Consider the following 27628-nt stretch of genomic DNA (forward strand, 5'->3'; position numbering starts at 1 on the left):
AGTGACTCGTCTCGCGTCTGCAAACATTTTCGACTTCGTACTCTTGTATTTATAGAGAAGCTCCGCAGATTGAGACGTGGATCGCAATTGATTCGACGATTTTTTTGTCATTCCATCCTCGCCGTATTTTTAGAAAAGTTTCCTTTACATCTTCATTCGCGATAAAATGAATATATGAAAGATACAATAATTAACAAAATAATTTCGAAGAGCGGTGATATTGATGTAGGATAAAAAAGGTAATAAATACAGCACAATTTTTTCTCTCAGAGACAATATATTTCGTATTTTCTCCTCTTTAATCTAATGCTTCGTTGCGTAATGTGAATAGGTATTGTAGATAACAGGCAATATATATATATATATTATAATTATTTTATCCTAATAGATTATAGGACGTCTGAAAAAGACGCCTAGCAGCGGTTTGCCCTGATTTCTCCGCTCTAGAACTCTTTCCTTCTGTTGCTTAATCTTTCCTTTTTTACTGTTATATTCGTTATTAAGTACAAGAGTAATTATCATTAGTCAATAGAAATAATATAATAGAAATAAAATAATCAATAATAATAAAATAGTAAAGATGAGAATAATAATAGCAATAATATAATAGAATTATAAAATAGCAATAATAATAATAATAATAATAAAAATTAATATATAGGAAATATTAATTTTAAATTCCTAAGTATTTCTAATTCGCTCGATATCGCGCTCGCCACTAGTGTATAATGTAATACTTAACAGCTAAAAATTTTTTCTCTACGCGTTCTTTCGCGTCTGCTAAACGCGAGCGAAACGAACCGATCTACGAATACGAGGCGATACAAGTAATAATATGCTCTACGCGATTTACTTAGTTCTTTTACTTTTTTCTCGTATCTCTTAACTAGATTACTTAAAATTTCATTTTGCTACAGGTTATCGAGCTCCACGATTCTGCTTCGCTTGATTATAAGTAATAAGACTTCAACATCGAACTCTCACCAAAACGTAGCAACATCACCAAGGCCTCTAAGTGTAAGACTAGACAGCCTCATATTTATATTTTCTTTCAATCAATCATCAACATCGTCGAATCTCTCTCTCTTTCTCCCTTATTTTTTTTCCTAGGCTCTGATCGAACAACTTTCTTGCTTCAATATTTTCAATGGAAATTTTTTCAACATTACTGACTAGTTTACTACAACCCACGATATTTACCAGGCACGCAGTGATTTTAGTTTCCGTCTCTGTATACACTTTACTACATGTTTCCTATTCTTTGACGTATATACCTTGGCAAGGAGCCGCGATTGGTCTTGTATACTACATCAAGTAGGATACAGAGGCTCAGTTCTTTTCTTCGGTATAAGGCAACAATTAATCGACTATCGCGTCTCTGGCCTAGCGATAAATTAAACAAACACATCGTTGCTTCATTACTTTTTTTTTCAAGCATCAGGTAACTTCAATCGCCCCTTGCCGTGATGAATGGGGCGCACCATTGGTATTTAGAATTGAATTAACGAAGGATATTGGTTGAAATATTTTGCCGATAGTATCTGATTAGTAATAAATGTTTTTCTTTTCAATATATATTTTAACAATTTTGTCTACAGTGGTGTATAATTTATGAAAAATAATGGCTGACTTTCAACAGTATTAAAAAGCCAAGGCAAGCGATTTCAAATTCGCTATCGGCAACAACATTTAAATGATCCAACTTTATACGTATTCGTCGTTAATCTTCAAATAGAGAGAAAAGTTACTGTTCAACGAGCGATAAGGAGAGAATATAAGATTTGTCAGACGATTGTCTCTCTCGCGAGCCTCGAGATTCGGAAGATAGAGTAATAATAATAAAAAGTCTAGACTGCAGCTATTATTCGAATATATTTCAAGAGTTAAAAACTACGTTATTCTTCTTTTATCCTCGTTCCCAGTCATTCGCACATTCGCACAACGCTCTTCTCTCTTTCCGTTCGCGTTTGCTGTTCGCGCCGGTTTCCCTCAGTTTTGAGTTGTACGCGCTTTATCCATGTTCATGTCTGTCTTTATTTCTAACACCTTTCCTCGTATCGTCGTATATAAATAGATTAAGCGCCTAATATACTAAGTAGTGTCTAGGTGTCTTTGGGAGGCGTTCGCTCGACTGCGGCGACTCGGTTCTCATATCAGGATCTTACAGACTGGAAGGAAGAAAACAAATCAAAGATGAGGAAGAAAGAGATCGGATCGAGAGCGCGAGTTGCGCGTACGAGAATCGACACCGAATCGTGCGCGAGCGAACGTTTTTTTCTCATTTGCATCTCGACGTATCTTTTTTTTTACATATTTTGCGCTCCCTTTTCACAATTAATCTGCCGATCTTTAGAAGAAACGACGGCATAAGCATCGAACGCGGACGACAATAGTTTTGCTTCGTCGAAGCTCGCACTGCGAGACGATTCTTTTCGAAGTTGAAATTCCAAATTCGGTATTAAACGTTTCTAATGTCATTTCCCAGCGCAGAGCTTCTTTTTCGTCAGGTAGCTTGAAAGATCTTCGATGCGCTGAGTAGGCGAAAATTCGTCGGTCCGTTTCGTGCGGCGATTCTTCCTTGACGTGCGAGTCGCCGGGATGGCGACATTACTGGAGCCTTGCCTCCTGGGGCGTCGTCTGGTAGGGAAGCCCGGGGAAGGCAGCACCAGCCGTCGCTGCAGAGGGCAGACCTGCGGCTCCTGGCAACGTGGCGTACGTGTACGGCGTTACATAGCTCGCTGCTGCTGCTGCGTTTGCTGTAAAATGAAATAAACGTAAGGGAATTAGTTATTTGGGACGAGTTTGGTGTACATGTTTATTCGAGGAGCTTGAGAAAGATCGTATGAAAATATTTTGATTTTGCTTCAAGTTCTGCTGTACTTTTTCGGTCTGCATGATACACAAGATCTTTCTGAGCAAAAATTTCGAACGAAGGTAATATTTTATATTTCTCAATCTAACAAAATTTAAGATAACTTTAACATTGCAAAAATCGATCGAAGTTGCATCCTTCGTAAAAATGATATGTAACTTAGCTGCAAATATTACCATCGTTCATATAATAATAATATAATTGAAAAGTTTAACGATGCATAAACGATGAGAGGAATAGAGAGCACAAAGTAAGAGTAACTGTTTTACTCGACTATGCAGAGTTGCAAAGAGAATCACCCATTTCTATGTAGCGCAACAGAAAATATATACTACGTACACGCTATTATCGATAATTACAATAATACTATTAGCATAATGTACAGCGAGATTTTAGCGAAAAAATGAAAAAAAATAAATAAATACAGTGGATCTACTGAATGAAAAAATCTATACCTGCGTACACGTACGTACTATATGGCATGCGCGTGTGCAACCTTTGCAATACTTATGACGTCGCGAAAGTGCACGTGCGTACTACTCGTACGTACGTATGCATAGAAGCGAAACAAAGGTGCGATACGATCTCGTTTTTTCCATCAGCGCGTTTACTATATTCGTATACTTATTTCTCTCTCTCTCTCCCTCTCTTCGCCGATTATCAGTTTACCGGTCTTAATGTTAATTCATTGTCTAATATTGTTAATGAGATTGAAGTTTTCAGTTCGATAGTGGCTGTCGCAGTTAACGTTTCTCGCTACCAATTATGAAGAAGTATTCGTTAAACATTGCAAATAAAGGATTCGCGGAGAAAAACGTTCACCGCACAGCCACGAACTGGTACAACGACAATTGCACAAAGAGAAAGTTAATCCATTAAGACCGGATAGTAGCACATTACACAGCATAATTAATACAGTGAGCCCGCGGGGAGCTTTACTTAGCAGACAGATTCTGGTTTTTTTATTTTACCGCCACCACCACCACAACAACAACAACAGATGCCAGGCGAGATGCTGAGAGGAGAAAACCGCACAAGGTCGATCTGTGCATTTTTCGGCCAGCCTTTTTAACTTAGAGATGTGTGCATGCACGATCGAGCCTTTTTTTCCTCAGTCTGCCGTAGTTTCTTTGTTAAAAAGTTTTTTGCTTCAATTTTTCTTAGTTGTATACATATTCGATTGCACCGTTCAAAGATTAGGAATACGTATGGTTACATCGCGATTTTTCAGTTAAAGACATGCATTTTTTTCCACAGATGAAGGTGCAAGCGACGGCTGTTTTGTTCGAATCAAATAAAGCATAGACGATCTTATGTATGAGAGACAAATGCTGGTGTGACTCGGTTGTACGGAAATACAATGCGAAGGGGGGGAGAGACGAGATTTTTGTAAACATATAGCTTTGTATTTGTTTTGCATTTTACGTTTGAGCCGTGAATGTTTTCAGCGAGTAGTACGAAAACACGACGTAAAACGTGCTTTCCAACAATGTTCTAATTTTGTTCGAAAAGATAATTTACTGTAAAAATACAAAACCAAATATATTTATAATGTCATGCTTTGCTTAAACATACAATGACGGAACATTACTTATGTATTTCCGACGTGCAAATGTGCATGCAATAATTGTTAAATAAAAGTTTGCGAATGGCCCCTTTTTTCCCCACCTTGAAAAATCGATTCGCGCAACTGAGCAGAATAGTTATGTACTTGAATGCTGACGTAAGAAAACCGAAATCAAATGAATAATGAAATATTTACAAACCGATGTAATATTTTCCGTGTTGGAAAAATATTAGCAAACCAACATCTCTCCCCTTTAAAAAAATAGCGGATTTGAAAAAAAGAGCCATTGAAAAGAAGAAAAATTAGAGTAAGTAAAAATAAGAGTGTAGAAACATAACAATTGTACAGTATAAGACGGGTTACTACCATTACCATGTGTTAATGGATACGATTGTTTGATACTTCCTTAGTATACTTTTTGTCAGAACTTATTAAATACGTATGAGTTTTAAACTTGGACACTGTATCAGCTTCTTTGATAAAATTTTTATGGTTACATTTGAAGAAAAAAAAATTAAAAAATATATACTTTACTAAAATAGTGCCAAAGCAGTACAGTTTACAAGGTGTAAGTAATTCATGTACGGTGTATTACCCTTTCAAGAAGATTGCAAATAAAAAAAAAAACAGAAAAATATTGCAATTACATTACACGGAGAATAAAGACAGTACGAGTATCCAGTAAGATAAAAAAAGTAAAAGACAGCAGAAAGTACAGTCGAGTGAAAGAAGAGTCGTAGACGCGAGAGAATCGTTTAGCATTTGTCTCTGAAGCTATTTTTGGTTATTAGGCTACCGTTGCCGCGCAGCATAGAGGGCAGAAACTGTGGCAGTAGCGCCTTCTCCAGGTGATGGTGCATCAGCAGCCCAGTCGGGCTTCCGTTGCTCTGTTGCTGCTGATGCTGCTGATGGTGGTGGTGGTGGTGGTGGTGGTGTTGCTGCTGCTGCTGCTGGTGAGCTAGCTGTTGCTGCTGCTGTTGCTGAGCTTGCTGTTGAGCGAGTCTCAAGTGACCGCCAGGATTAACGAGCTGGGCCGGCTCGGGCGCTTTGGCCGCCACTTTGAGCGACATACCGGCTGCTGCTGCGCTGGTGTAGGGGTAGGCGTCCGCAAAGTTGTAGGACGTTGCCGGGTAGGTCGCCGCCGCTGCTGCGGCGTTCTGGTACTCGTAGAACTGCGAGGCCGCGGCTACCGCTGCCGCGTGGCTCAGCTGGGTCGCCGGCAGTGGGACCAGGCCTCCGGGTGCCGCTGCTGCCAGGTAGGGCGACTGGTACATGTAGCCTGGTGGTACTCTGAAAATTAGCAGGATTCGATTGCAGGTTAGTTCAGCAAGTTCTATAGGTTCTGAGCGTGATTTTTCTTTTGTCATCACGGGTGGGGGTTGGTTTTTTTGTAGTTGCGACTCTTGCAAATGCTTGGTGCTTCCGAGCCGTTTTCCTCGACGAAGGTGACTAGACTCTTTTTTTGTACGTGTGAGCCTTTTGTCATTAATCGGAGTGCGACGTCGAGCAAAGGGCTTTCGGAGCAAGCAGCAAACAGTTTGTAGAGCGCGCGTGAAATTTTAGTGAAAGAGCGTTGCAAAGAGCGTCGATCCTGACCGGTTTTCCATGTCGGACGGTGTATTGCGTTTGCTTGGTATACTGTACGATATTACTAGGATAATTACGCTTATTGCCCTTTTAGTCCCGTTCGTGTCTCCAATCGCGAGATTGATAGTTCAGATAGACCGAATAAAGAAAATTTATTGCAGCGAGTGTTTGATCTCATTCTTTATGAACATATATATATATATATATATATATATATATATATTTTTAGGCAGAAATGTGTACCGGCGGAGGCTTTAATCGATTCTCCGAGTTGTATTTTAACGACTGTATACAGATTCCAGATAGGGGCACGCAGCAGTATGAGCCTTTTTTTACGCTGACACTGACGCGTAATCCTCAGGCTTTTAGAATTTTAAAATTACTTTTGCATCGCGATAATTAAAAAAAGATGCGATGAGAAAACAATATAATGAGATCAATTCTTCACAAGTGCAGGGAGACAGGGAATAAAAGATTGAAAGAATGCGAGCTATTGTGCTGAAGCGCAACAAGAGATTTAAGCTTCTCATACGTGAAAACAGGCTGCGTGATCGACGCTCTCTCGCATGTTCAAAAAGAATTTAAAAAAATTAAAAAAAAAAAAACAATGAAAACACTGTGATAGGCGAATACCAAAACAATCAAAGAAGTCTGAAGTCGCCAAATAACAGAAAGAAAAAAAAACAAGAAACAGCAAACCAACGACAAACGTGTAGGTACTGCATGATAAATACTTGTCGGCACACGGCACACGACACACGATTATCTAACACCAACGTTAGTACCTTAGTCGCGATAACTTTCAGGCAGGACGGATAAATTTTATTGTACTTTTTTTATCGTGGGCTCTTTCGCTGTACTTTGCCGCAGGGCTGTGTGCAGCGCCATTTTAGATAGATTGTTTAAAAATTTTTTTTTCTTGGCATGGATATACAGGGGGGTGACTAGTGTGTATGAGACAACTCTCAAAGTTTGTTGTTGTGAGTGATTTCAAGCGCGCACGCTTTTAATGATTATGAAAATGTTGTGATTATTGTGTTAATGATTACTGGATATGCATGTGATTAAGTAGCTCGATTGGTTTTGTTTAACAAAAATGTTTATTGATCCCTATTCAATGGTGTTGATGAGCTTTATTCTTAGGCCTGTTTTCAATCGGTTCTAGTATCATCGAACGAATTACGAACGAATCGAGCTTGTTGAATGTTCAAAAAATTTGTCTACCAAAAATATGTTTGAAATATTTCATGAAAGTGCATGCATCTACTAAAAGTAGTTGAATTCAGTATCGATTCTACATATTCCCAGCACGTGGACGTCATATTTTATTGCGGGCAGCCTTTCACTTTTCCAGAAACCCTAAAAGTAGTATTGCACAGGATGTATGTCAATAGGCTTCCTGTGTACGAGCTAAGTTGTGTACAAATTGTGTGCTATAATTGCAAACACGTATTAATTTAAGAAATAATTTTCAAGTATTCGATTCTCTATAAATGTTTGCACGAGCGCCATTTGAAAGTGAATAAGTGCAAAACTTTTAAATGAACCTATAAAAATCGTCAGGGTCAGAATAATAAAAAATTCACGGATGAGTCAAACGCAATTCATACTTTCTGCAACCTCATTTCACCGCTCATTTACTGGCTTATTTTTACTCTCTGCTTCCGAAAGCTCGAAACCCAGTTAAGTCCCCCAAACGCTAACGATCAACCTTCCAATATTTCCCAAAAACTGCTCCAAATCAATAATATTCACGCTCGTGTTATTAATGAATCACACCAAAATAAATATCAGCAAAAATAATTGCGCAATCAAAACCGAGTATAACCCTTCCCCCAGCAATTTTTCAAAGCTCGACAAAAAAAATCAATTCTCACAACTGTCTCCCGGCTGAATATTTGGTATACCCCTTCGGCCAGCTCATTTCCAACCGTCGCATAATGACACCACCCACGTCCGCGTCCATCCCTACAAGTCGATATAAATCGGACGGCCCGTTGTACAGGCGTCCTGCACATCAGGTGGACGAAAAGCTCTCATAGTCATGTTGACATTTTCCTTTTTTCCCTTCACTCTCACCAGCGGTACTTTTCGTTGCGCAAGTGTCCCCAAATGCCTTTCCCGAGGACAGTCCTGAGCTCTTTATTTCAGCCGCGTTATTACGTACGCGCGCGTGTACTATTCTCTTCTCTCCTGTCGCGCGTGGATCGATGACGGTCGCAGGTCCGAATCGATATAGGCAAAGAGACACACGCGAGGCAACGTGTGTGCGTCCTGCGACCTCGCGACGTGGACTTTTGCTGACCGGGGAATTCCGGCAGGCTAGTTCGATTTTTGCGCGGCTCTCCTTTTTCATTTTCGAGAATATTAGTGGGAGGATCGATGCGGAAATGGGCGGAAATGCAATTTGTGGCTGTGGTGTGTAAGGATACGTGTACAGGGCAAACTTAGCTCTGGTAATGTGTTGTAAACTTTAATTAGTTTGTAAATTCAGTAAAAGCTCCCACTCGAGTACGGAGGTTGAGGATAAAAATTTGAATACAGCCGTACACCGTTCATTACCGAGGTAGATCGATTGCGAGCGAGAATAGGCTCATTAGCGTACAAGCCTGTATAATTAGTAATTACGGTTTACGTTTCCTCGACGAAATACTAATGTGAAAAGTTGCAGTAGCCGTAGTTATAGCCCTAGATCCCCTATAACATCCGTTCCACCCTTTCTATCAATATTAATCATTTGCATAAATAATTCCCGAACACGTTTACTACCGCGCGTATCGGCCAAAGCAAATCGCCATGAATTTCTGGCACAGAGGAATTCAATCGGCAAAGATTACACCGCGTCCGCGCACAGTAATTACGCGAAGCGAGCCCTAATCGACCCCGTATAGATGCATATACCGTAGCAACGAAAGCAACGCCAGTGTATTCAAGCTCCGTGCATTCGGTTCTCTCTTACTCTTTCTCTCTTTTTTTCTATCGAATTTATCTTTCTGTCGCATCTCACCGCTCGTCTCTACATTATGGATGGCTCGCGTGTCTTCGCTCGCCGACCGAAGGCTATTTCGCTGTGCACGTTTCTCTGCATACAATTCGCTTTTTCCGCGCGCAATTTCTGCCTGCTTTTCGCTCACGAGACCGGACTTTGGGAGATTTTCGTTAACGTATAAACGTCATTGTAAATCGTATTCGTCACACGCAGACGTATAATTGCAAAGGCATCAAAGCTGCAGCACAAAAGAACGAGAGAGAAAGCTCCCCTTTTCCCACACATCCGATCGACCCCCTGCCGACAAACCGATTTCCTCGATTCTCTCTCCAATCCTTCCCACACGCAAAGACGATACGCATGCACAAAACTTCATCGCGCGCTGCGAACGAGTCGAGTGCATCGTGATGCCGCCGCCCCTCGATTTCCGGCGCAAAGTGGCCGTCGGCCCGATTACGATCTCCCACGTGTGTCTTGCTCCCTTTTCCAGCGAAAGGGTGGCCGCTAATTTGCGACCACACGCGTACACTCGCGCACAACGTTCTGTGTCTACTTTTATATATATATATATATATATATATATATATATATATATATATATATATATATATATATATATATATATATATATATATAGTACAGCGAAGGAGTTGGACGGCGCAGGTCATTAGGAGTTTTAAGCCTAATGTCTAACGACTGTTAGCCGGAATACGCCGCGGGAAAAGCGTTTGAGAAATGTCGCGCGGCTATTTTTATCCCGAGTAAATTACACGGCTTCTGTGTTCTATTACAGCGCTTGAATTTCGTTCCGAAGCGACATTGTTCCAAACTTCCACCCTTGCTTCGCGACATCTGTTTTCCCAACAACAAAATCAAGCGCACTCGCACGAGGGATCAACCCTAAAAAAAGACTCCACCACCCACGCATCCGCGCTTGTTTTAGGGTGACTCGGCAGTAAGTCGCTTCTTTCGCGTGCACCTGCCCGGCTGAATTATTACGCGATTAGAAGGCATGTGTATAGTATTCTCTCTCTCCGTCGCCGCATGTCCGAGTGAACTTGTCGCGCGTAATCGCTCTCGCGCAGGGGGGTATGTAACCGCACGACACGTATTGCATGGCTGTCTTTTCATTGTGTGCTCTTTTTTTCCTGTAGTATGCGCGCGAGTTCGTAAGTGGATTGCGAGCGTTTGGATAATGAATTGGAAATTCGCAAGCTCGACGACGTAAATTAATAAATTAGGACGCAGTTTAATGGATCGACTGGCTCGGAGGCGGTGACAAATTATTGTCGATTTAACGTCGCTGCAATTTTTTTAAAGAACGTATGTGAGTCAAGAAGACTAAAATCAATTTTGTGCATCACCGGCAAAGTTTGGAAATAGACCGACCTCGAAGCGTGCGTGTATTCTTTTTTAAATAAAAGAGAACGAGCAAGAGCGCAAATAGAGACGTATTTATATTGATTTTAAGCTCGTAAAACGTATTTTTCAAAACGACAGTCGTGTCCCACATTTTACGGCCCGAAGCATTGAAAAATTTTCCGTTCGTCCATTTCCAAAAACGACTCAAATCGATAATCCACACTAAAAACAATTTTTCCTCCACGTCATTTTCACACCGGCAGCCAAAGCCCGCGTACAAATGGAACAGTCAAAAATCCATCGCTGCACCTCTGAAGAGAGCCCAGAGAGGAGGTAAGGACAAAGCTCGGATTCGCGTCGGCGCAGCTCGGGTCCTGACGCGCGCCGGCGCGAGGATAATCCAATGGGATGATCCGCCAATGCGGCAAGAGCTTCGCGGCTTTCCTCCGCCCCCCGTTGTGCTGAAGCTCCAATAGACCCTCGGCTACGCGGTTAACACCCTCGACGTGTGAGAGCTTAGCATCTCGAGCGCCGATTGGACACGTGTGAGCTTTTCGGGAGCTTGCGAATTTTCGACGCGGAATCGAATTCGCTTATAACGTCCGATACGTCTTTTACACCTTACACGTAAGTGATAACGGGTCGGGCCAAAAAAGAGGGTAAACTCAAATAGAAGCTCTACCTGAATATCTAATAAGCGTAGTCGTCTTGCCACGATAACCATCTACTCCTCCTGCATTCGTACACGAATTTTCGTGGTACGTAACGCTCGCTTCCTTGCGCAATCACCGCCTAGGTCGTCTTTACGGGCACGTGCCGTTTTCGTCGATTCATGCGTGTGCTCGTATGCATGTGTGTTCAAAGGTAAGCGACGCGATTACAACCGCGACACGCGTGTCACGCTCGCTCGTGATATTTCTTTTTCTCTTTTTTATATCCGGCTGTATAGCTGTAAAGTTACTTTTCCATGTAATTTCTGGTGTGCGCGACGTTATTCGAACTTTTTGTTTGATCCGCCCGACAAGTTGCCTAGAAAGTTTGGCAAACTGTTGACTCAAGAGAGTCGTATCGTTTAATTCGTCAAATCACCTGAAGTAACGAAATAACCCACACCGACCAAAGTAAACAACTAGAAAAACAAATTAGAGATCGCAAAAAGCCACCGGTAAAGTACTCGCGACGTCCGGGCGGAAAGATCTCTCTCGAAAACAAGCTTTGTAAAAATACAACGAAATTAACGAACGCATCCTCTCCGGCCATCGCTAATAATATTTCTAAACCGTTTGGCAGTGAACGAGATCGTTGTAATCTCTCTCTCTCTCTCTCTCTCTCTCTCTCTCTCTCTCTCTCTCTCTCTCTTGGCTTCAACATCTTCGTACCCTTAGTCCAAGGACAAGATTGAATCGTAGGATCAACGGATTTGGCATCTGACTCTAGTAGCAAAGATTTATCGCCGCGATGAGATTCCAATCAGACGGTCCGGAAAACGCCGTGCAAAACTCGAACGAGTCGCGCGAGGAAAAGGAAAGAGAGAGTAAGATTCTATTTTCGCAACAGGCGGTATGCAATAGAGTCGCGCGGTTTTGTTTACCGCGTTCGCGAGCGTTTACAGTCCAATAAATTTGGAAAACGAGAAATTTTCAAGTACGCTCGCGAGGCAACCTTTTCAGCCTCTCGACTCGAACGTATATAATGAACAGTAAGATTGTCGCAAGTTAATCAAGCGGAATAACGAACTCATCCGCGCCAGCCGAAAGTTGCCTCATCCTGGCAGCGAAGAGTGAGCCGTACGCATTACTCTTCTCTCGTTAATAAAAACACGAGCTTCTACCCAGCAGTGGCATAAACAACGATCAATTAAAACTCGATCTCGCGAACCTTCTCCTCACCCCTTCCTCCCAAAGGACAGAAGCGTTTCGATACCCACTCCCCTGAACACAATGCGCATCGCATAGTCAAGCCCCCCTTATACGCGGGCATCCGAAAGAGAATCTAAAGAAAAAAAATGCTCTCGGAGCATACGCTCACTGGCGCGCGCGCGCGAGCGCGGTTGACACGGCAGGGACAGGTGGCGGCTAAATAAAGCCTCGAGCTGGACCCAGGCCAGAGGGAAAGATGGCGGCGGATTTTTCGGAGGGAGCGATGCGCGACCCCAGCCGCGTTCCCGGTGTTGAGTTACACTTGCGAGCCATGTCGCTGCCGCTGTCTCTCGCGACCAAAAAAGAGCCTAATGACTGCGCGCCGCTTATTAATAATTCTCTCTGGAGTTGCGCTTTCTTTTGGGCTTTTTCGACTTGCACTGCAGGCAGCCGCTGCTCTGTAATTTATGTAGCTGGTGTATTTTTGTTTGCCGAGGGTTCAGCGAGTTCGTTGTTGCTTTTGGAGAAGAGAGCGAGTGACGCGCGAGCGTGTGCATTGGATGTATTATTGTGGGTGGGTTATTTTTGTAAAGAGCTTTTTTCGGCTGGGTTTTGTCAACGGGATATGGTGAATTTAGAAATTATTCGACGCATCGATATTTTATAGACGCGTGAACTGAGCTGGTGTCACGCGGTCGTGTATAGAGGCTAAGTGATTGATTAAAATTACAAGCTCCGGTAATAACTATACACTCCTTACCTGTCCCACATAGCGTGTGTGTGTGTGTGTGTGTGTATGCGCGCGGGAGTAGGCAATAATCATTATTAGACGATAAATAATAGAGGAAAAATCAATCAAGCCTCGCTTTATGTATTATCGTGCGAATAGCCGACATGGGTGTACGGCACATCTCCACTCAATTGGCTTAAAAGGCTTTGGAAGAAAATCGATGAGTTTGTAAAAAAAGAAAAACAGCACACGCAAGTTCTGTAACGGCTAAATCATCAACGCGGGGGTGTATTTATCTTGCATATAGCGGTTCGATTTTACACCCCACGTGTGCACGCCTTTCTCTCTGACGCATATTATATATTGTATTGCGCTACTTTATCCTGCGACAGCTAGCTGCTGATGGTTACTATTTGCATTATTAGACGCGTGTCGATGAGCAGAAAAAAACAACCACGTATACAACACCAACAACAACATCAACAACAAGAGAACAATCTCACGGGAAAAAATAAGAGTGTTAAGGAAAACACCAAAGTACAACATGACTACCCGCACAAGCTCTCAGCCGCTGCGCATATAGGCGCTGTTACGTGTATTTATTAATCGTTAAAGGTTAGGCGTGTATAATTCCGCAGCCGACGCCGATAAGGAAATATAGTTATTGGCCGTAGTGTGTACGCTCGCGAAATGAATTTCGCTATATCTATCGAGGTTCGTGCGCGCGCGCGCGGGGATGTGGACTCCGGCTTTTGTAGGTCACGATACCGATACGTTCGATATCGATTGCTGCTCTCTCTCTCTCTCTCTCTCTCTCTCTCTCTGACTTTCCTACTGGCTGTGTCGTATTTTTCCGTGTGAAGTATGAAGTATTCGATTTCAAGGCGCGAATCTTTGGGATTCGCGGATTCATTTGCGCAGAGTGCTTCGCGCAAGCTCGATTTTGAAAGTACCGAACGGATTTGCGATCGGTAAAAATTGTCATAGTTTTTTTTTTTGAAGCTTTTAAATTCTGTGCAACGAGCTTAATTTTTATAATGAATAAAAATAGAAAAAAGGCATCTTTACGATCTGTTGTGCAAAAGACAGCAGGAACGATCGGCTGTACAAAAAAAAAAAACCAGGAGAGCCAGCAATAAAATCGATCGCGGCGCAAGCACACAGCACTACCGCGAAGAGAGCCTTGGCGGAGGTTCGCTGAAAAATTAATGCACATGCCCCGGCCGCTCAGTCGCACACGCACACGTCTATGTGAGTGTGTGTGTGCAAGCCTGTCTAGCGAGTCGCGTCGCGTCTAGTTCTAATTCGGTTGAGCTTGGCTATATAGCATTCGGGGCTACTGGCCAAAAGGAGGAAGAGAAGCCGATAAGAATCCGCGCGCGGGTTAGTACGTATACAGCGCAGCGCAGGGAAAGGGAGGAGTATAGCTGCCACTTTCGCGCCGTCTTTCTTCGGTGTATGTGTGTATGTGTGTCTGTGACGGACGGCGTCCCGAGGAGGAGAGGCTGATTAACGAGATGTCCGCTTCTGCCAACTGCGAGCAATGTTGTACATGTCGCGACTTGAGAGCTGGCGCGCGCGCGAGCGTCATTTCCCGAGAAGCGCATTTCGGCCGGGGGAAAATTCCGCGAAGTTTATTTTGACGCCGCGTCGATCGGGCCGGATTTGCGAGGATGAAAGTATGATTTATGTGTATATTACATTACGCCCCTTTTTGTATGCGGTATCGAAAACAACATCAAAAGCACTTGCGACATACCTGAATCATTCGTCAACATACTTTTGCACTCTTTCGAAATCCAATGGTACATACGTCTCTACTGTGTTGCACGAGTGCGGTGAGAAAGAATGATGATAAAAAGAAAAAAAAACACACACACACACACAAACAAACAATCCTCGAAGCACGCTACGTGATAAAAGCGAATGAAACTACATGAGTGTGACACGCATTATACAATGAATCTATATTTTATATAATACACTTGTATCATAAAACACGTGTGCGAGATATGAGCTTGAGATGCAGGTGTGAGAGAGAAGAAAACATACACAAAGAAAAAAAGTACGAACGAACGTGTGTTGTAAACGAAAGTAATGAGGTATACAGAGGAAAAAATGTCTATATACGCGAAGGAGGAGAGTATAGCATAGAAAAGGTAGTTAAACGACGCTCGCGATTAGTATATACTGCAGAGCAGGGCGATTGGGTATTGACAGTGGGTCAAGTACGTTTATTCCGGCTCGTTACCATTATACGCGTGCGCTCGCGCAGACGAGCGAAAAAAGACAAGCCCGCCGGTCCATTGATGCCGCCTTTTTGGTTAATTCGTATTAATCGTTATTATTATTATTATACTGTTATTTCATTACTCTTGGTTATTCATTGTTGCATCTTGTATTATATGCTGATTAAGAGTGAGAGAAAAAATAATAGTGTGTGTCATGTAACAACGAACAAAAAAAAACGTTTATATAAGAGAAACCAGAGAAACAAATGTCAAAAAGAAGGTAAAAGAAGACCAAGAAAAAGAAAAACGTGAAAAAAAAACAAAAAAAAAAGAGAAACAAACAAATTCCAAGTCTCTCAACAATCTCAACCATGTCAATAATTGTAGTAAATTATGTAAATGTAGTCGTATAATATTACGTAAAAATTATATCAATCACCATCACTTCACCTCAATTAAAGTAAACAAAAGAAGTATAAACAATGAAAAAGTAGAAAAAAAAACACAACCAAAAAAAAACTATAAATCACGATCCTCACAACTAGTAAGAAACTGCAATATATATGTATAGATATATAGTAAATAAGGCGTTATAAATACGGAGAGTATGAAAATATTCGTACGTAGGTACTTCTTGGCTTCGTTATACGTGTGCGTGTGCCGCGACATTTTCCTGTCCCTCTCCCTCCCTCTTTCTCTGACTTTTTTTTTCTCTTTCTCTTTTATTCAATTTATTGCGCTCACTATCATCGCTCGACTTTCGTTTTAAGGTGAGCTTTTTCAGGTAACGAGATTATCGCTGCGCGTCAGGATGCTGAAATATCATAGATGATTCAAACTTGAGAAAATCATCGTAAAAGTATGGATTTTTTTTTCAATTTTGCAAGGGCTTGCCAAAATTTCTATTCAATATTATAATACGTATTCGATCTGATTTCAAGAGAAAGGGGATAGTTGAAAAATTTTAAACATAAAAAGAGATAAATATTCTATCCCTTTTATGATATCGACGCTTTCTGAAAACAATCTTTGTTTATAAATCGAGAAACAAAAAGGAACATAGAATATAATGTGATTCGTCATAAAATAATGAAGGAATCAAAATAATACAATGAAATGAGCATCTCTCTCGAAACATTCTTTCATCAATAATAATAAATTGCTAATATTTCTGGTATATTGTAACATAATCACTTTGATCATCTCTTGGTATAAATAGAAAACTTACCCATACTGTCCAGGCAGAACTGCAGGATATCCGGCGCGAATGCCAGCGGCGAATGGAAATGCTGCAAATGAAAATAGTAAAGAAAATCATTGGGCGTCGAAAATCAGGGCTAATGTCAGATGCGCGAGATTTCGTATCTATATAATCTATAATATGCGCGCATGTCTCGACTCACCACACAGTCGTACATCATTCTCACAACTCGCGCGAAAGCTTTGTTTATTTTGGTTTATTTTTAACGATGATCGCGCGTGCGCATCAGCTCTATCTATGTGTGTGTGTGTGTGTGTCTCGATCAATGATATTTGGATGCGGTCGGTGCATTAATGTCTTCTCGGTATGATGGCTGCAACGCGCGATAATATTGCTCTTCGAGATTTATCGCTCTCTTATTTGTTTAATATTTGTTCAATGACTAGGACTCGCTAAAGTTATTAATACAACAAAAACACGATGCATCGCGTATTTATACTATACAATTAAACGGTGCGTTTCCAGCATCGCATTCCCGCATGCGCACAAACCTCGAAACAAATTGCACAAAACGCCATCAGCGATTCACATTAAAATGCATAAATCAGTGCTCAATCAACAAGTCATCCATCACCGGGAAATTCTTACGCGCGTCTCGCCAGCTTCGCACAATACTGGCTCGTCTTTGCACAAAGCGCATCATCTTTCCTAAAGCGAGTAATATCTATCTGCATACGAGAGGGAAAACACGCTCTAAGCTCGCGCGCGACATGGCAAGGCTTTTCAGCAACTCGCTCATCTCCTCCTCGGAAGCTTCTCAGCCGAGGGCGACGTCGCACCGCATCGAGAGTCGCAATTTTAGACTAAGGGCGAGAAGCGCGTTGGCTCGCGTCCCGATACTGGGGAAAAAGAGCCTGACGAAATTATATTGCACTTTACTCTCGCGTATAACACGTATTATTTTCACGCGGATCGAGGCGCCGAAAAGTCGCGCGAAATGAGAGAAGCTCGCTCTTTGTTCCCGCTCGGCGCTTCTCGCTTTGGGGAAAAGTATTTATATGTGAGTCGCGGATTTAGCTCGCGGTAATGTGCTGTGTAAGGCCTTGGCTTTGCGCGAACGATTTATTGCCTTGCAAAGAAGAGAAAGCTCGGCAATTTTTAAACACTCGTTCGATTCCGATTCGAATCGTGAAATTGAACTTAGTCAAAATGCTGAAAATTTCCAGCGGTGTATAAAGTTTATACCGTCGACCTTCCAGAATGACTACGACTACTCGGGATTTCACTGCACGACGATTTTGGCGTCGCGTCAACGACGCATCGCAATAATTATAATAGCCGACGCGAGCGTCTCGATAAGAGTCGAAAATAAACCGTAGCTCTGTCCGCTCTGAGCCCTATGCGAAAGAGCGAAAAGGAGAAAGATAGAGAGAGAGAGAGAGAGAGAGAGAGAGAGAGAGAGAGAGAGAGAGAGAGAGAGAGAGAGAGCGTGAAAGATCAAAGTAAAAGATTGCGACATAATATTCAGGAAGACGGGCTAAAGCTAATGGCCTGGCGGAGCGCTCTCGAGTTTTTTCAAAATAAAGCTCAATACACGCGCGCGACGTTGCGTTATTGGGTGGCAACAGCTGCTGAACGCGAGCGATGTAACAGCGGAAGAGTTAGTGTCAGGTGAAATTCCCCTTTCCTTACTTTCTTTTTTAATCGATTTTTATTACTTCAGATTCGACAATAATAGACTAATAAAATTGAGTATAAAAGGAGTTCATTTAAAGCTTCAAGCGCAAACAGTCACTTCTAAGCACCAATACATACTCACGCGAACACACAAAAGTATACAAAACACACTTGAAAAATAGATTGCTCAAAAAACATCACTTCCTTAGTATATAGTACTTCAGCGTATACATATAAATAAAGACAAACTCGAACGACCGAATAAAAATATTTGCTCACATCGTTCCTCGGAATATTTTTATTCGGCGCATGTATAGAGAAGAACAATTCCAAATAATACGCAAAGCATGCGAGCAACCGTCTTGTAAAAAAAACTCTGCCATCAGCTATAGAAAAACTCGTCTTCGACACTCGACACATGTGATCCGAATTACGTACGAAGACAAGCTGCAAACCATGACCACTCGTAACCCATATACGGTGCACACGCGGAAGAAGATCACAGGTGTTGAGTGTGTCTGTGTAGACGAAGGTGAGTATAGCTTGACACGAGGTATAGTATAGTGTTATTAATAAAAAAACTCACCCGCTTGTAGATTGCCTCTGGGTTTGGCGCCGATTATCGCCAGATTGACGTTGGCTTTACGGCCGTCGATTATGGGGTTGGGATCCTTGCAGGCCCGCTCCGCCGCCGGCCTGTCTCCCATGATCACCTGGAGAAGCACACAACCAGAAGGGCATCGCTTTATTAACCACGAAGCTCACTCGCCTCATACTTCCGCGATCTGTGTTTATCTCTTTCTTTTTCTTTGATGTTGTTTGTTTATTTTTTTGCTGTTTCAAAAAAATTCAATCGCGATACCTTCTTCCATGTAATAATAATAAACCGACGAGCTATTCTACCCACTACTGCACATAGCTGCCTGTGCAGCGTATACGATAAGGCCTTAAAATAATACATTCCTATAGCGAAGACTGTTCTTTCTCACGTTTGGAAACCAGAATTTTCATATTATCGCGCGGCCGATAAGGCGAAGCTCGAGCAGGTTCTTTCCTTCGTGGGCACACAGGTACACTCACACATACGCTCTGTATACACACAGGCTCGACATCGCGCAGAGGTGTGTACCGTTGTTGTTGTCGCGCTCTTTTATATTTCTCTTTATCCAGTACGGCGCTCGTTTAAATCGCCGAAGCGTGTCTCTTCGTAGGTAGGTCGGCCCACAAAGACTCTACACGCGGCTATTTGTATAATACGCACACACACATTCGGCCGGAGAGTTGCAGGAAGACGAGCTATCCTCGGCGAGGTGCCTTTTAGGCTTTATCGCGTCGAGTTATCAATGACGTCTACGACGAGCTCGGAATCGCTAATTTCCCTATATACGTGTGCTGGCTTCGTCTCTTATTCCGCGGCTTTTTTTGTAATCGTCGTCGAGTGATAGATCGATTCCACACGTACGAGTGGCGCTTCAATGTCGGAAGTGCTCGCGCGGAGCGTTTTTTTTTATGCGGTGGAAGAGCTTGAAAATTTATTTATTAAATCAAGTATGGTGTTCTAGAACAAACATTTGGTGTGTTATTAATTCGCATCGACTAGTTGATATAAGTAAGCAAAGGTTCTCCAACGATTAATGCGTATGTAAATCAATTGAAATAAAAGGAAGAAACAACAGAAAAAGCGCAAAACTTTCAATCTATGACCCCAACATTAATAACACGAACTCAAACTCGAAACTCCTGCTACCAGCCCACCAAACAACAACAACAACAACAACAACAACAACAACAACCAACAAAGAAAAAACTCACGAAAAAAGAGTAAAAAAACGGTAAAAGGAATAAAAGCAGTCTCAACTTACAAATCCATAGCCCCTGCTCTTGCCGGTTTGTCTGTCGGTGATGACCACCGCCTCCTCGATGTCTCCGTAAACGTTGAAGTGTTCCCTGAGACTCTTGTCGGTCGTGTGATAGGGAAGACCACCGACGAACAGTTTGGTCCAGGTGGTGTCCTTCTGTTGTGGCGTGGTACCGGCCAAGGCGCCAAGGCCGCTGACCAGATCCTCGGGTCCAGGCGCCCCTACGGCGCTCAGACCCGCCGCTGCTGCAGCTGGCATCAACATCCTCAAGAGTTCGCTGCCTATCTCGGCACCGCCTCGACCGTAAGCACGATTAGCCTCCAGCTCAGCAGCAGAGGCTTGCACTGCACCGAGCCGTAGCAAGCTTGAGCTTGTGATGGCCGACTCTTCACGCGAGAACGGAGCGAAGCGCCGAACTCTAGACGGTGTCGTTTGCTTGGCCGTTAGGAAAGCTGCGGCATTCAGGCCTCAACGAGAACTGAAATTTTAGAAATTATGAATTCGTTATTTTTTTCTCATTATTAGAAGGTTTCTATTTGTGTAATATAGAGCGCTGTGACGGAAGTGTTTAGCCGGCGATTTGTATGGCTTAGTGGGAGATATTAATAAACGAAGTAACTCCGACGTTGATGGATCGATCGAATCTTTGTGTCTAGTTTTATACGTGAGATAGGGATGACCTAATTTTCGCTGGATCTTTTTGACGTAAAATTTCCCGTGTTTACGTTAAATCTAAAAATATCTCGGGGAATCCTGATCGTAACCGGTAACTTAATATTTTGAAACAGCTTCGCTACATAAATTTTATGGTAGCATTCGTGCATCGAGTGAATGGATTTGAAACTTCTCAAATGAAGAAATAATCGAAAATGTATGAATCGAGGCATGTTATCAGCTTAGGAGGATCGTTGAACCTCTTCTCGTAAAACTTTCAACGGAGATGCTATTCAATTAAATTTAACGGTTCGTTGAACTCGAAGAGGGAACGAAACTCGCGTAATTCTTCTCTTTTCAGTGCTATGACTCTTTGGTTTTTATGATCGACTTGACTTCAAAAACGTAACACATCTATCGCTGATCTAATACGCTTCGATCGATTTCCAGTCCAATAAACGAGCTTATAAATTGATCGTTTTCTTCTCGCGATAAGGGAATCTCGAAGTTATTATAACTGTACTCGATTTCCATAATAGTCACCTGTTCAAGATAAAACGCGGCAAAAAACCAATTTCTTTCTTTAGCAGATCGATAACAGAAGTTTAGCATAATAATCTTGCTTCTCAAATTGAGGAATCTATTCAAGAGCTTCGCAAATTAAAATGAAGCTTCTTTTGTTCGCCTATCATTTCCGTTTTAAATTACGAAAATGACAGAAGCGACGTTATATTTAAAACGGTTAAATATCTACACGGAAAAACTTTTGGTATCCTGGGAGCACTAAAAATTATACACATAATTTATTTGGAGTCCTCACGATGCGGTTTTAACTCTACGCTATATTATTTTGGAAGCTCTCCCAGGGTTCAAAGTTGGAGTCTCTGTACATCCGAGATTCTCCAATTCCCGAATGTAAGCCATTCCCCCACCACGCGAAGAAAACGGTGGTGGGGGAAGCCTGCATCTCGGCCCGTCTCGGCCTGCATGCCAGAATGAGGGCCCCTCTTAGACTCCAAGAGTTTCAGACTACCCGGAGTGCCAAAAGTTTTTCCGTGTAGATAGCATGTTGCAAATTAAATTTTGATTCGAAACGTACACCCGCGCCAAAATGTTCACAATCGTAATCAGCTGTTTCGCAAAGATGTCTGTATGAGTTACCAAACATTCGAGCACTCGGAAATTCTACGCCAAAGCGTCGCAAAGCAGCGAATGACCAAAAGTCTCCCCTCTACAAAACTTGTCACAGTCAAAATTTCCAACTCACTTTTAACAACTTTTCACACGTTCGCACTTTATTCCTTCGTCGAGCGTCGTCTGCAAACTATTAATTATCAGCTTCGGGCGTCACACCACACAATTTCACACTCGGAAAAACCAAACTAAACGATCGCACCCTAACCAAACTTTTCTCTCCCTGCGTCAGCGTGAAATCTCTCCACAACAACTGTCTGTCGACACTCGACTCAACGCCACAGAGCTCTGGTAGCCTGCACCATGCCCTCCCCCCTCCCTCTTTTGGCAAGAAAGCTAAGCCAAGCTGTGGATCAACGACAGCCGGCAGAAACGCTACGCGCGCCGAATTTTCCTCGTCCCCTTCAGGTATACCGCACGTGACTAGCGGGGCGAGCGGCAGAGAGAGAGAGAGAGAGAAGAGAGAGAGAGAAGAGAGGAGAGAGAGAGGAGAGAGAGAGAGAGAGAGAGAAGAGAGAGAGAGAGAGAGAGAGGAGAGAGAGAGAGAGAGAGAGAGGAGAGAGAGAGGAGAGAGAGAGAGAGAGGAGAGAGAGAGAGAGAGAGAGAGAGAGAGAGAGAGAGGAGAGAGAGAGAGAGAGAGAGAGAGAGAGAGAGAGAGAGAGAGAGAGCGGCGGCTGTTGCATACCGAAAATCCGTCGTCCCCTGGTATTTATTAACCTATATCTATATACCTCGATCTGGGGAAGCACGACCCTCTCCCTTCCGGTTTATTGGGGGCCTCATTGTGCGCCCGCAGAGGGGCGAAAGGCCTCTCTCTCCCTTTCTCGCCCCTCTGCGCTGCCCCTCCCCAAGCACGCACGCGCGGTCTGCAATGTGCTGCGGACGCTGTTGCTTTGTTTTTCCGTTCACAGAAGAAGCGGTACTGCTCTATATAGGTGGTTCCGGGCGTAGCTGTCTTTGCACATGATATACCTGCGCGTAATTTATATAGAGGTACTGCCCAGAACGAACTGGGCACACATTTTAATGTTAGGAAAATTTCTCAGAAACAAAGACTGAGTAATAAATCTTATAGGTTTATGATTGCCGAAGCAATTTTTGATCTGTAGAAATACGTTACAAATTTAAAAAAAAAACGAAAAATCACGACGACAAAAGTAGTAACGAATAAATAAAGTCCTAATTACCTCCCGTCGCAAACTTACGTGCAGAAAAAACAATACAGTCGACTGCGCATCCTCGAGCGAGCAAAGTGAGATCTCTCCAGAAAAAAATTACAAAAATATCTCAAGCGATGTCTCTGTCGAGAGGAGAACAACGCACCCCGTCGAGCGAGCGGTATACGTATACCGTAAAGGCGCGCGCGCGAGCGTTATCCCCCAAAGCCGAGCAGCTGCGGGCCGCTGCAGAAAAACCGGTGCGCGCGCTCCCTCCGAACGGGCCAATATATCGCACGCGCGTGAGCATTGTGCGCTCTATACGCGCATAGGTATACACGCACGCATCACGCGAAGTAAAGGTCTTAGAAACCTTCGTGGCGAAAGAGAGAGAGAGAGAGAGGGGGAGAGAGAGAGAGAGAGAGAGAGAGAGAGAGAGAGAAAGGAGGGAGGAACTCGTATTTTTCACTCCCTGTGTGTGTATAAGTACGGCTACACACTCGTGCGCTGCTGTGGGGCCCGTTATTGCCAGCGATGGTATAGCAATATACTTCGGGGGCCCTTCGGTATTGGGATAGCTGAAAGTCCGAGGTTGGCTGTAAATTTGTGAGAATGGAACTGGGATATCGAGAAGAGGGATGGATGTTTTTGATGCGCTGCTTCGCGCGCGTGATGTTTTGAATTTGCATTTTGGATGTTTCTGGTTCCTGTTTTTGCTTTTGACAGTTGGACTCTGGACTCTCAGCTGTTATGGAAGTGCGTGTGAGAAATTGGGTTGAAGCTAACGTTATACATTCATAATGGCTATGAAGTAAAATTCAATTCAAAGCATGATTAGGAGTTTTATAAGAGACACCGCGTGTTATACTGAAAGATTCACCGCGTCGTCTCTTGTTGCAGCATAGAGCGGTACAACGCGAAAGGACCGTTGCGCTCTCTCGATGCGGTCCTCGGATAATATCATTCTCTTGAAGTTTTCTATTCAGCTTCTTGGGATATCGTTTTTTTCTACCGAATTCAGGCCAATTACACACCAAAAATCGTGGGATAGAAGAAATTTCGGAATTCACAAGCTACCACATCCGATACCAAGCAATTCTTCAAAAAACTTCACTCCTCCAATACTCTCTCATGTATCAATTAGCAACAGATCTTAAAATTCAAACGGCTCCATATAGAAGAAAGAATTCCCACCTGCGTAAACATTCAATTACAATCCTAGTCCGAAAAGAATCGCAATCGCTAGCAAACGTTATCGTTCGTTAAAAAAAAAAAAAACAAGAGCAGCGTCAGACTCGACATTGTCAAAAATCTGATGTATTTTCGCCGATTTTTAACGCGCAATAAAGTGGCCCAGCAGAGCGCGCGCCGGGTGGAGGAGAAAAGCCGAGACTCGCGCGAGTTTCCGAATGAAAATAAAGAGCGCGGAGGATACGACTTCGCGCGAAACTCGACAAAATTCTCTATAAATAGAGTACGCCGCGGCGGTGGTGCGCGGCTCCGAGCTCTCTGAAGCCGACTCGGCCCCCTGATGACTACTTCTTATATGTATACTATGTGTGCGTGCGTATACGATTTCGGATGCGGCGAGACTCGAGAAAAAGAAATTCGCGATTTTTTGTGCTGCTGCTGGATTGATGGACTGTTCATTTACTGCTGCAGTGGATTTTTAAAGTAGAGATCGATTATGCACGATAATTTTTGGAAATACTTTTTTTTGCATCATTAAAGACAGTCTCTAGAAATTATTATCAAAGAACGTATGAACTATCGATCGAGTTGAAGGAAAAAAATGATTCTATTCTGTCGTAATATCTTCATGACGCGAAGAAGGAAAGAGAAATTATTTCGCGTGTTCGGCGCGTATCGCGCGCGACCTATCTATGACATCGTTCGCCGCCGAGTTTACAAAGCTGTATAAATAATAGAGAAGAAAATTTATGAATTAGAGCCGAAGGAGCTGGATGATCGTTGAATTTCGTCGTTTGAATTAATTTCGAGCACGTGTCCAGAATGTATCACCATGAGGCGGGCAATATAAATTGCTCCAATAAGAAAGCTCATTATTTCCTAAACTAATCTGATGACGGTATTTTTTCCCTCGCAATGTAAAAACTAAACGCATATTCTTCAAAATCCAAATCGTCATCTGGAATAATTGTTTTTCGATTCCAGTTTTAATTTTAGTATCATAAATCGGATGACTTATGCCGATCGATCTTGGAAAAACAAACCTCCGGTCGGCGGCGCACCGGACAAAAATCAACGGAACTTCCTAGTGCAAAAATAGCCAAAGCCTAATTACTCCCCATATATCCTCGAGCGAGTGAAGCCGATGCCGCAAAGAGAGAGAGAGAGAGAGAGAGAGCGATTATATCAGAAGAGAGCGAGGGAGTATGCACGCGCGCGTAATATCAAAGCTTGTCCACAAGCCTGACCGTTAAAGGGTTAAAGCCGAGGTTAAAACATCACTCCGGCACAAATATAGAGAGGCACCAGGCGAGAGAGAGAGCGAGAGAGTCGTGAGGAATAGTCGAAGCCTGGGGGGTAGAGAGAGAGGGAGAGGGAGAGAGAGACATGAGGCTGCACATGACTGTATATGTATACATCAGCAGCTAGAAAACGGCAGAAGCTCTGCGTGTGTGCTGCTCTCTCTGCGCTAGCCGCAACGTGGGTCGAGATTGTCGAGACGCAGGCAGGCCGCCGCGGGTTTATTAATAAACACGCGTCGTAAGGGAACACGTGCCCCGACGTCTCGAGCGTCAGCAGCAGCAGCAGCAGCAGTCGAGCCAGCCCCGAACGTTAGAGAAACGCGAAAACTTGGACGAGGCAAGGACTAATTTTTGCGCTCGAGTGGACGTGCGAGAGAGCTTCGCAAGCTTGTCGCGCGCGAACTTTGCGGCTGATGGGTTTTGGATTACTGTTGGCGTTTGAGTTTTTTTTCGTAAACTTTGGGCTGATCGATTGTCCTGAATTAATTTGCTTGGTAATCGATCTCTCGATCGCGTTAAACGTTGTTCTTTTTCATTTCGTCATTCCCTGAAACTTCAACGCGAAGAGTCGGCTGTTTCAAAACTCTGATAAATAACTCGTTTAATCGGACGAGAGTAAATCGCGCGATGCAACGGAATAGGGGTGTTCTTATGGGGGTAAGCGCGACAATTATTACGTTTACGTACAATCGGGCGATTGTTGCATCGTCAGAGGTAACCAACAGAGATAAGCCTAGAATTAACAAACAAGAGCTTCGAATACCGTTGCGAAAAGTGTACACCGCTATCAAAAACAATTAGCATCTATCTCTGACGTTTCACAACACAGCGTCACGCCGACCATTGAATTATTCCAAATCAAATTCAGAGTAATAGATGTAAGTATCTATACCGAATTCGTTCGGTAAACAGCGAGCGATCGTTTGAAGTTTCGAACCCGTATACGCGCGTTAAAAAACTAAACATACGAGAAACACAGCAGCGGCGGCCATTATCGCAATTTTTTGTATAAAAACGAGCAAGCGAGTAAAGTATACGAGCCGATATCACACGCTCGGCGGGCTGCGGCTTCTTATTCGTGCAGCACGAGTTCAATTAAGCGTAAACAAAAGGCGACTGCGTAAATACTTGTCTCCGCTTGCGAAATACAATTATACGATCCCCCCACATTACACAGACCGATTCGAGAGCAAGAAACTTCAAGCATCGCAACGCAAGCTCTCGATCCTCTCTTTTTTCCTTCCTCCTCGCGCATTTTTCGTACGGTACACGGCCGTCCGCACACGTCTTACACACGGCGAAGAACAACGCGAAGAACAACGCGGGGCATCGAGAGCTTCTGTTTCTCGTGCGCTCGTCGTCGCAGCAGTACACACTCACCGGAAGCAGCTGTTTCTCCAGGCCAACAAACGACGGCTGCGGCTTCTTCTTCTTCTGCTGCTTCTCGAAAAACTCTCCCTCTCTCCCTCGAGAACACGGCAATATCACAAACTGATGTCGTGCGTTGCAGAGCGACGCTTCTCTCGTATTCTCGTATTCCCGCACTGTTATATCACTGTCGTGTCGGCGTCGTCGTCTTCCAACAAAAGGCACCAGGCGATTTCTACGTATCAACAATAGTTATACAGTATAAAAAAAAGAAGACGCGCGTGTGTGTCGCAGCAGCACAGAGAGAATATACTGCGCGTGTATACGAGCGAGCGCGTCGAGCCTCCACGTGCAAGTGCCGATCGTCGTGTCTCGTCTCTCTCGCTCGTTCGCTCACTCGCTCTTGGCTATGTGCACGCGCGGCAGTCCGGGGGATTGTGAGAGAGCATTAGCTGAGCTGCGAGCTGCCGAGGACTACGCTTGCTGCGAGCGCCCGAGTTTCGGCGCGCTGCCGGTTTCGCGCCGCCACAGCCCACCATTGGCTCGAAGCGGCTCCTCCATTTTTACTTTTGCGCCCGTCTCTCTCCCTCTCTCTCTCTCTCTCTCTCTCTCTCTCTCTCTCCCTCGCGTGCGCGTACAGTGAGCTATACACGCTTGTCGCTCTCTATGGTTATATGCTGTACTGCGCTCGGGTGGATGGATATAATGTGGGCTGCTGTTGCCGCTGTTGTATATACCTGCGCACGAAGGTTTTTCATGAATAAGCCTGGCTCGACGTGCGCTTGTGTGTCTGTGTGTGTATGCACGTTGTAAATATGCGGCCCTGCAG

At 43.5% G+C, this 27628-nt stretch overlaps 1 protein-coding gene and 1 long non-coding RNA gene across 9 annotated transcripts; one reads left to right on the top strand and one right to left on the bottom strand.

Annotated features, from left to right (window-relative positions):
- Nucleotides 1-257: 257 nt before the first annotated feature.
- LOC100122565 (RNA-binding protein 24-A) lies at nt 258-27339 on the bottom strand. 8 transcript variants are annotated; one of them, XM_016982824.3, is made up of 6 exons: nt 26812-27339; nt 19938-20412; nt 18662-18788; nt 16426-16486; nt 5512-5729; nt 258-2756 (listed from the first exon to the last, which is right to left on the bottom strand). In XM_016982824.3, the coding sequence occupies exons 2-6, from the start codon at nt 20196-20198 to the stop codon at nt 2608-2610; spliced, it is 816 nt and encodes a 271-aa protein (XP_016838313.1). In that variant the 5' UTR covers nt 20199-20412; nt 26812-27339; the 3' UTR covers nt 258-2607. The 8 variants fall into 8 exon arrangements, with proteins under 8 accessions (XP_016838313.1, XP_031780907.1, XP_031780910.1 ...); XM_031925047.2 differs by having other exon boundaries at nt 5236-5729; nt 26812-27279; XM_031925050.2 differs by lacking the exon at nt 26812-27339 and adding an exon at nt 22514-22772 and having other exon boundaries at nt 5236-5729.
- Nucleotides 17960-19756, top strand: LOC116416417. The gene is made up of 2 exons (XR_004226852.1): nt 17960-18069; nt 18462-19756. It is a non-coding gene; the product is annotated as an uncharacterized LOC116416417 (long non-coding RNA).
- Nucleotides 27340-27628: the final 289 nt, after the last annotated feature.

This window comes from Nasonia vitripennis, chromosome 2, assembly GCF_009193385.2.
Source record: "Nasonia vitripennis strain AsymCx chromosome 2, Nvit_psr_1.1, whole genome shotgun sequence".
Classification (NCBI taxonomy): domain Eukaryota; kingdom Metazoa; phylum Arthropoda; class Insecta; order Hymenoptera; family Pteromalidae; genus Nasonia; species Nasonia vitripennis.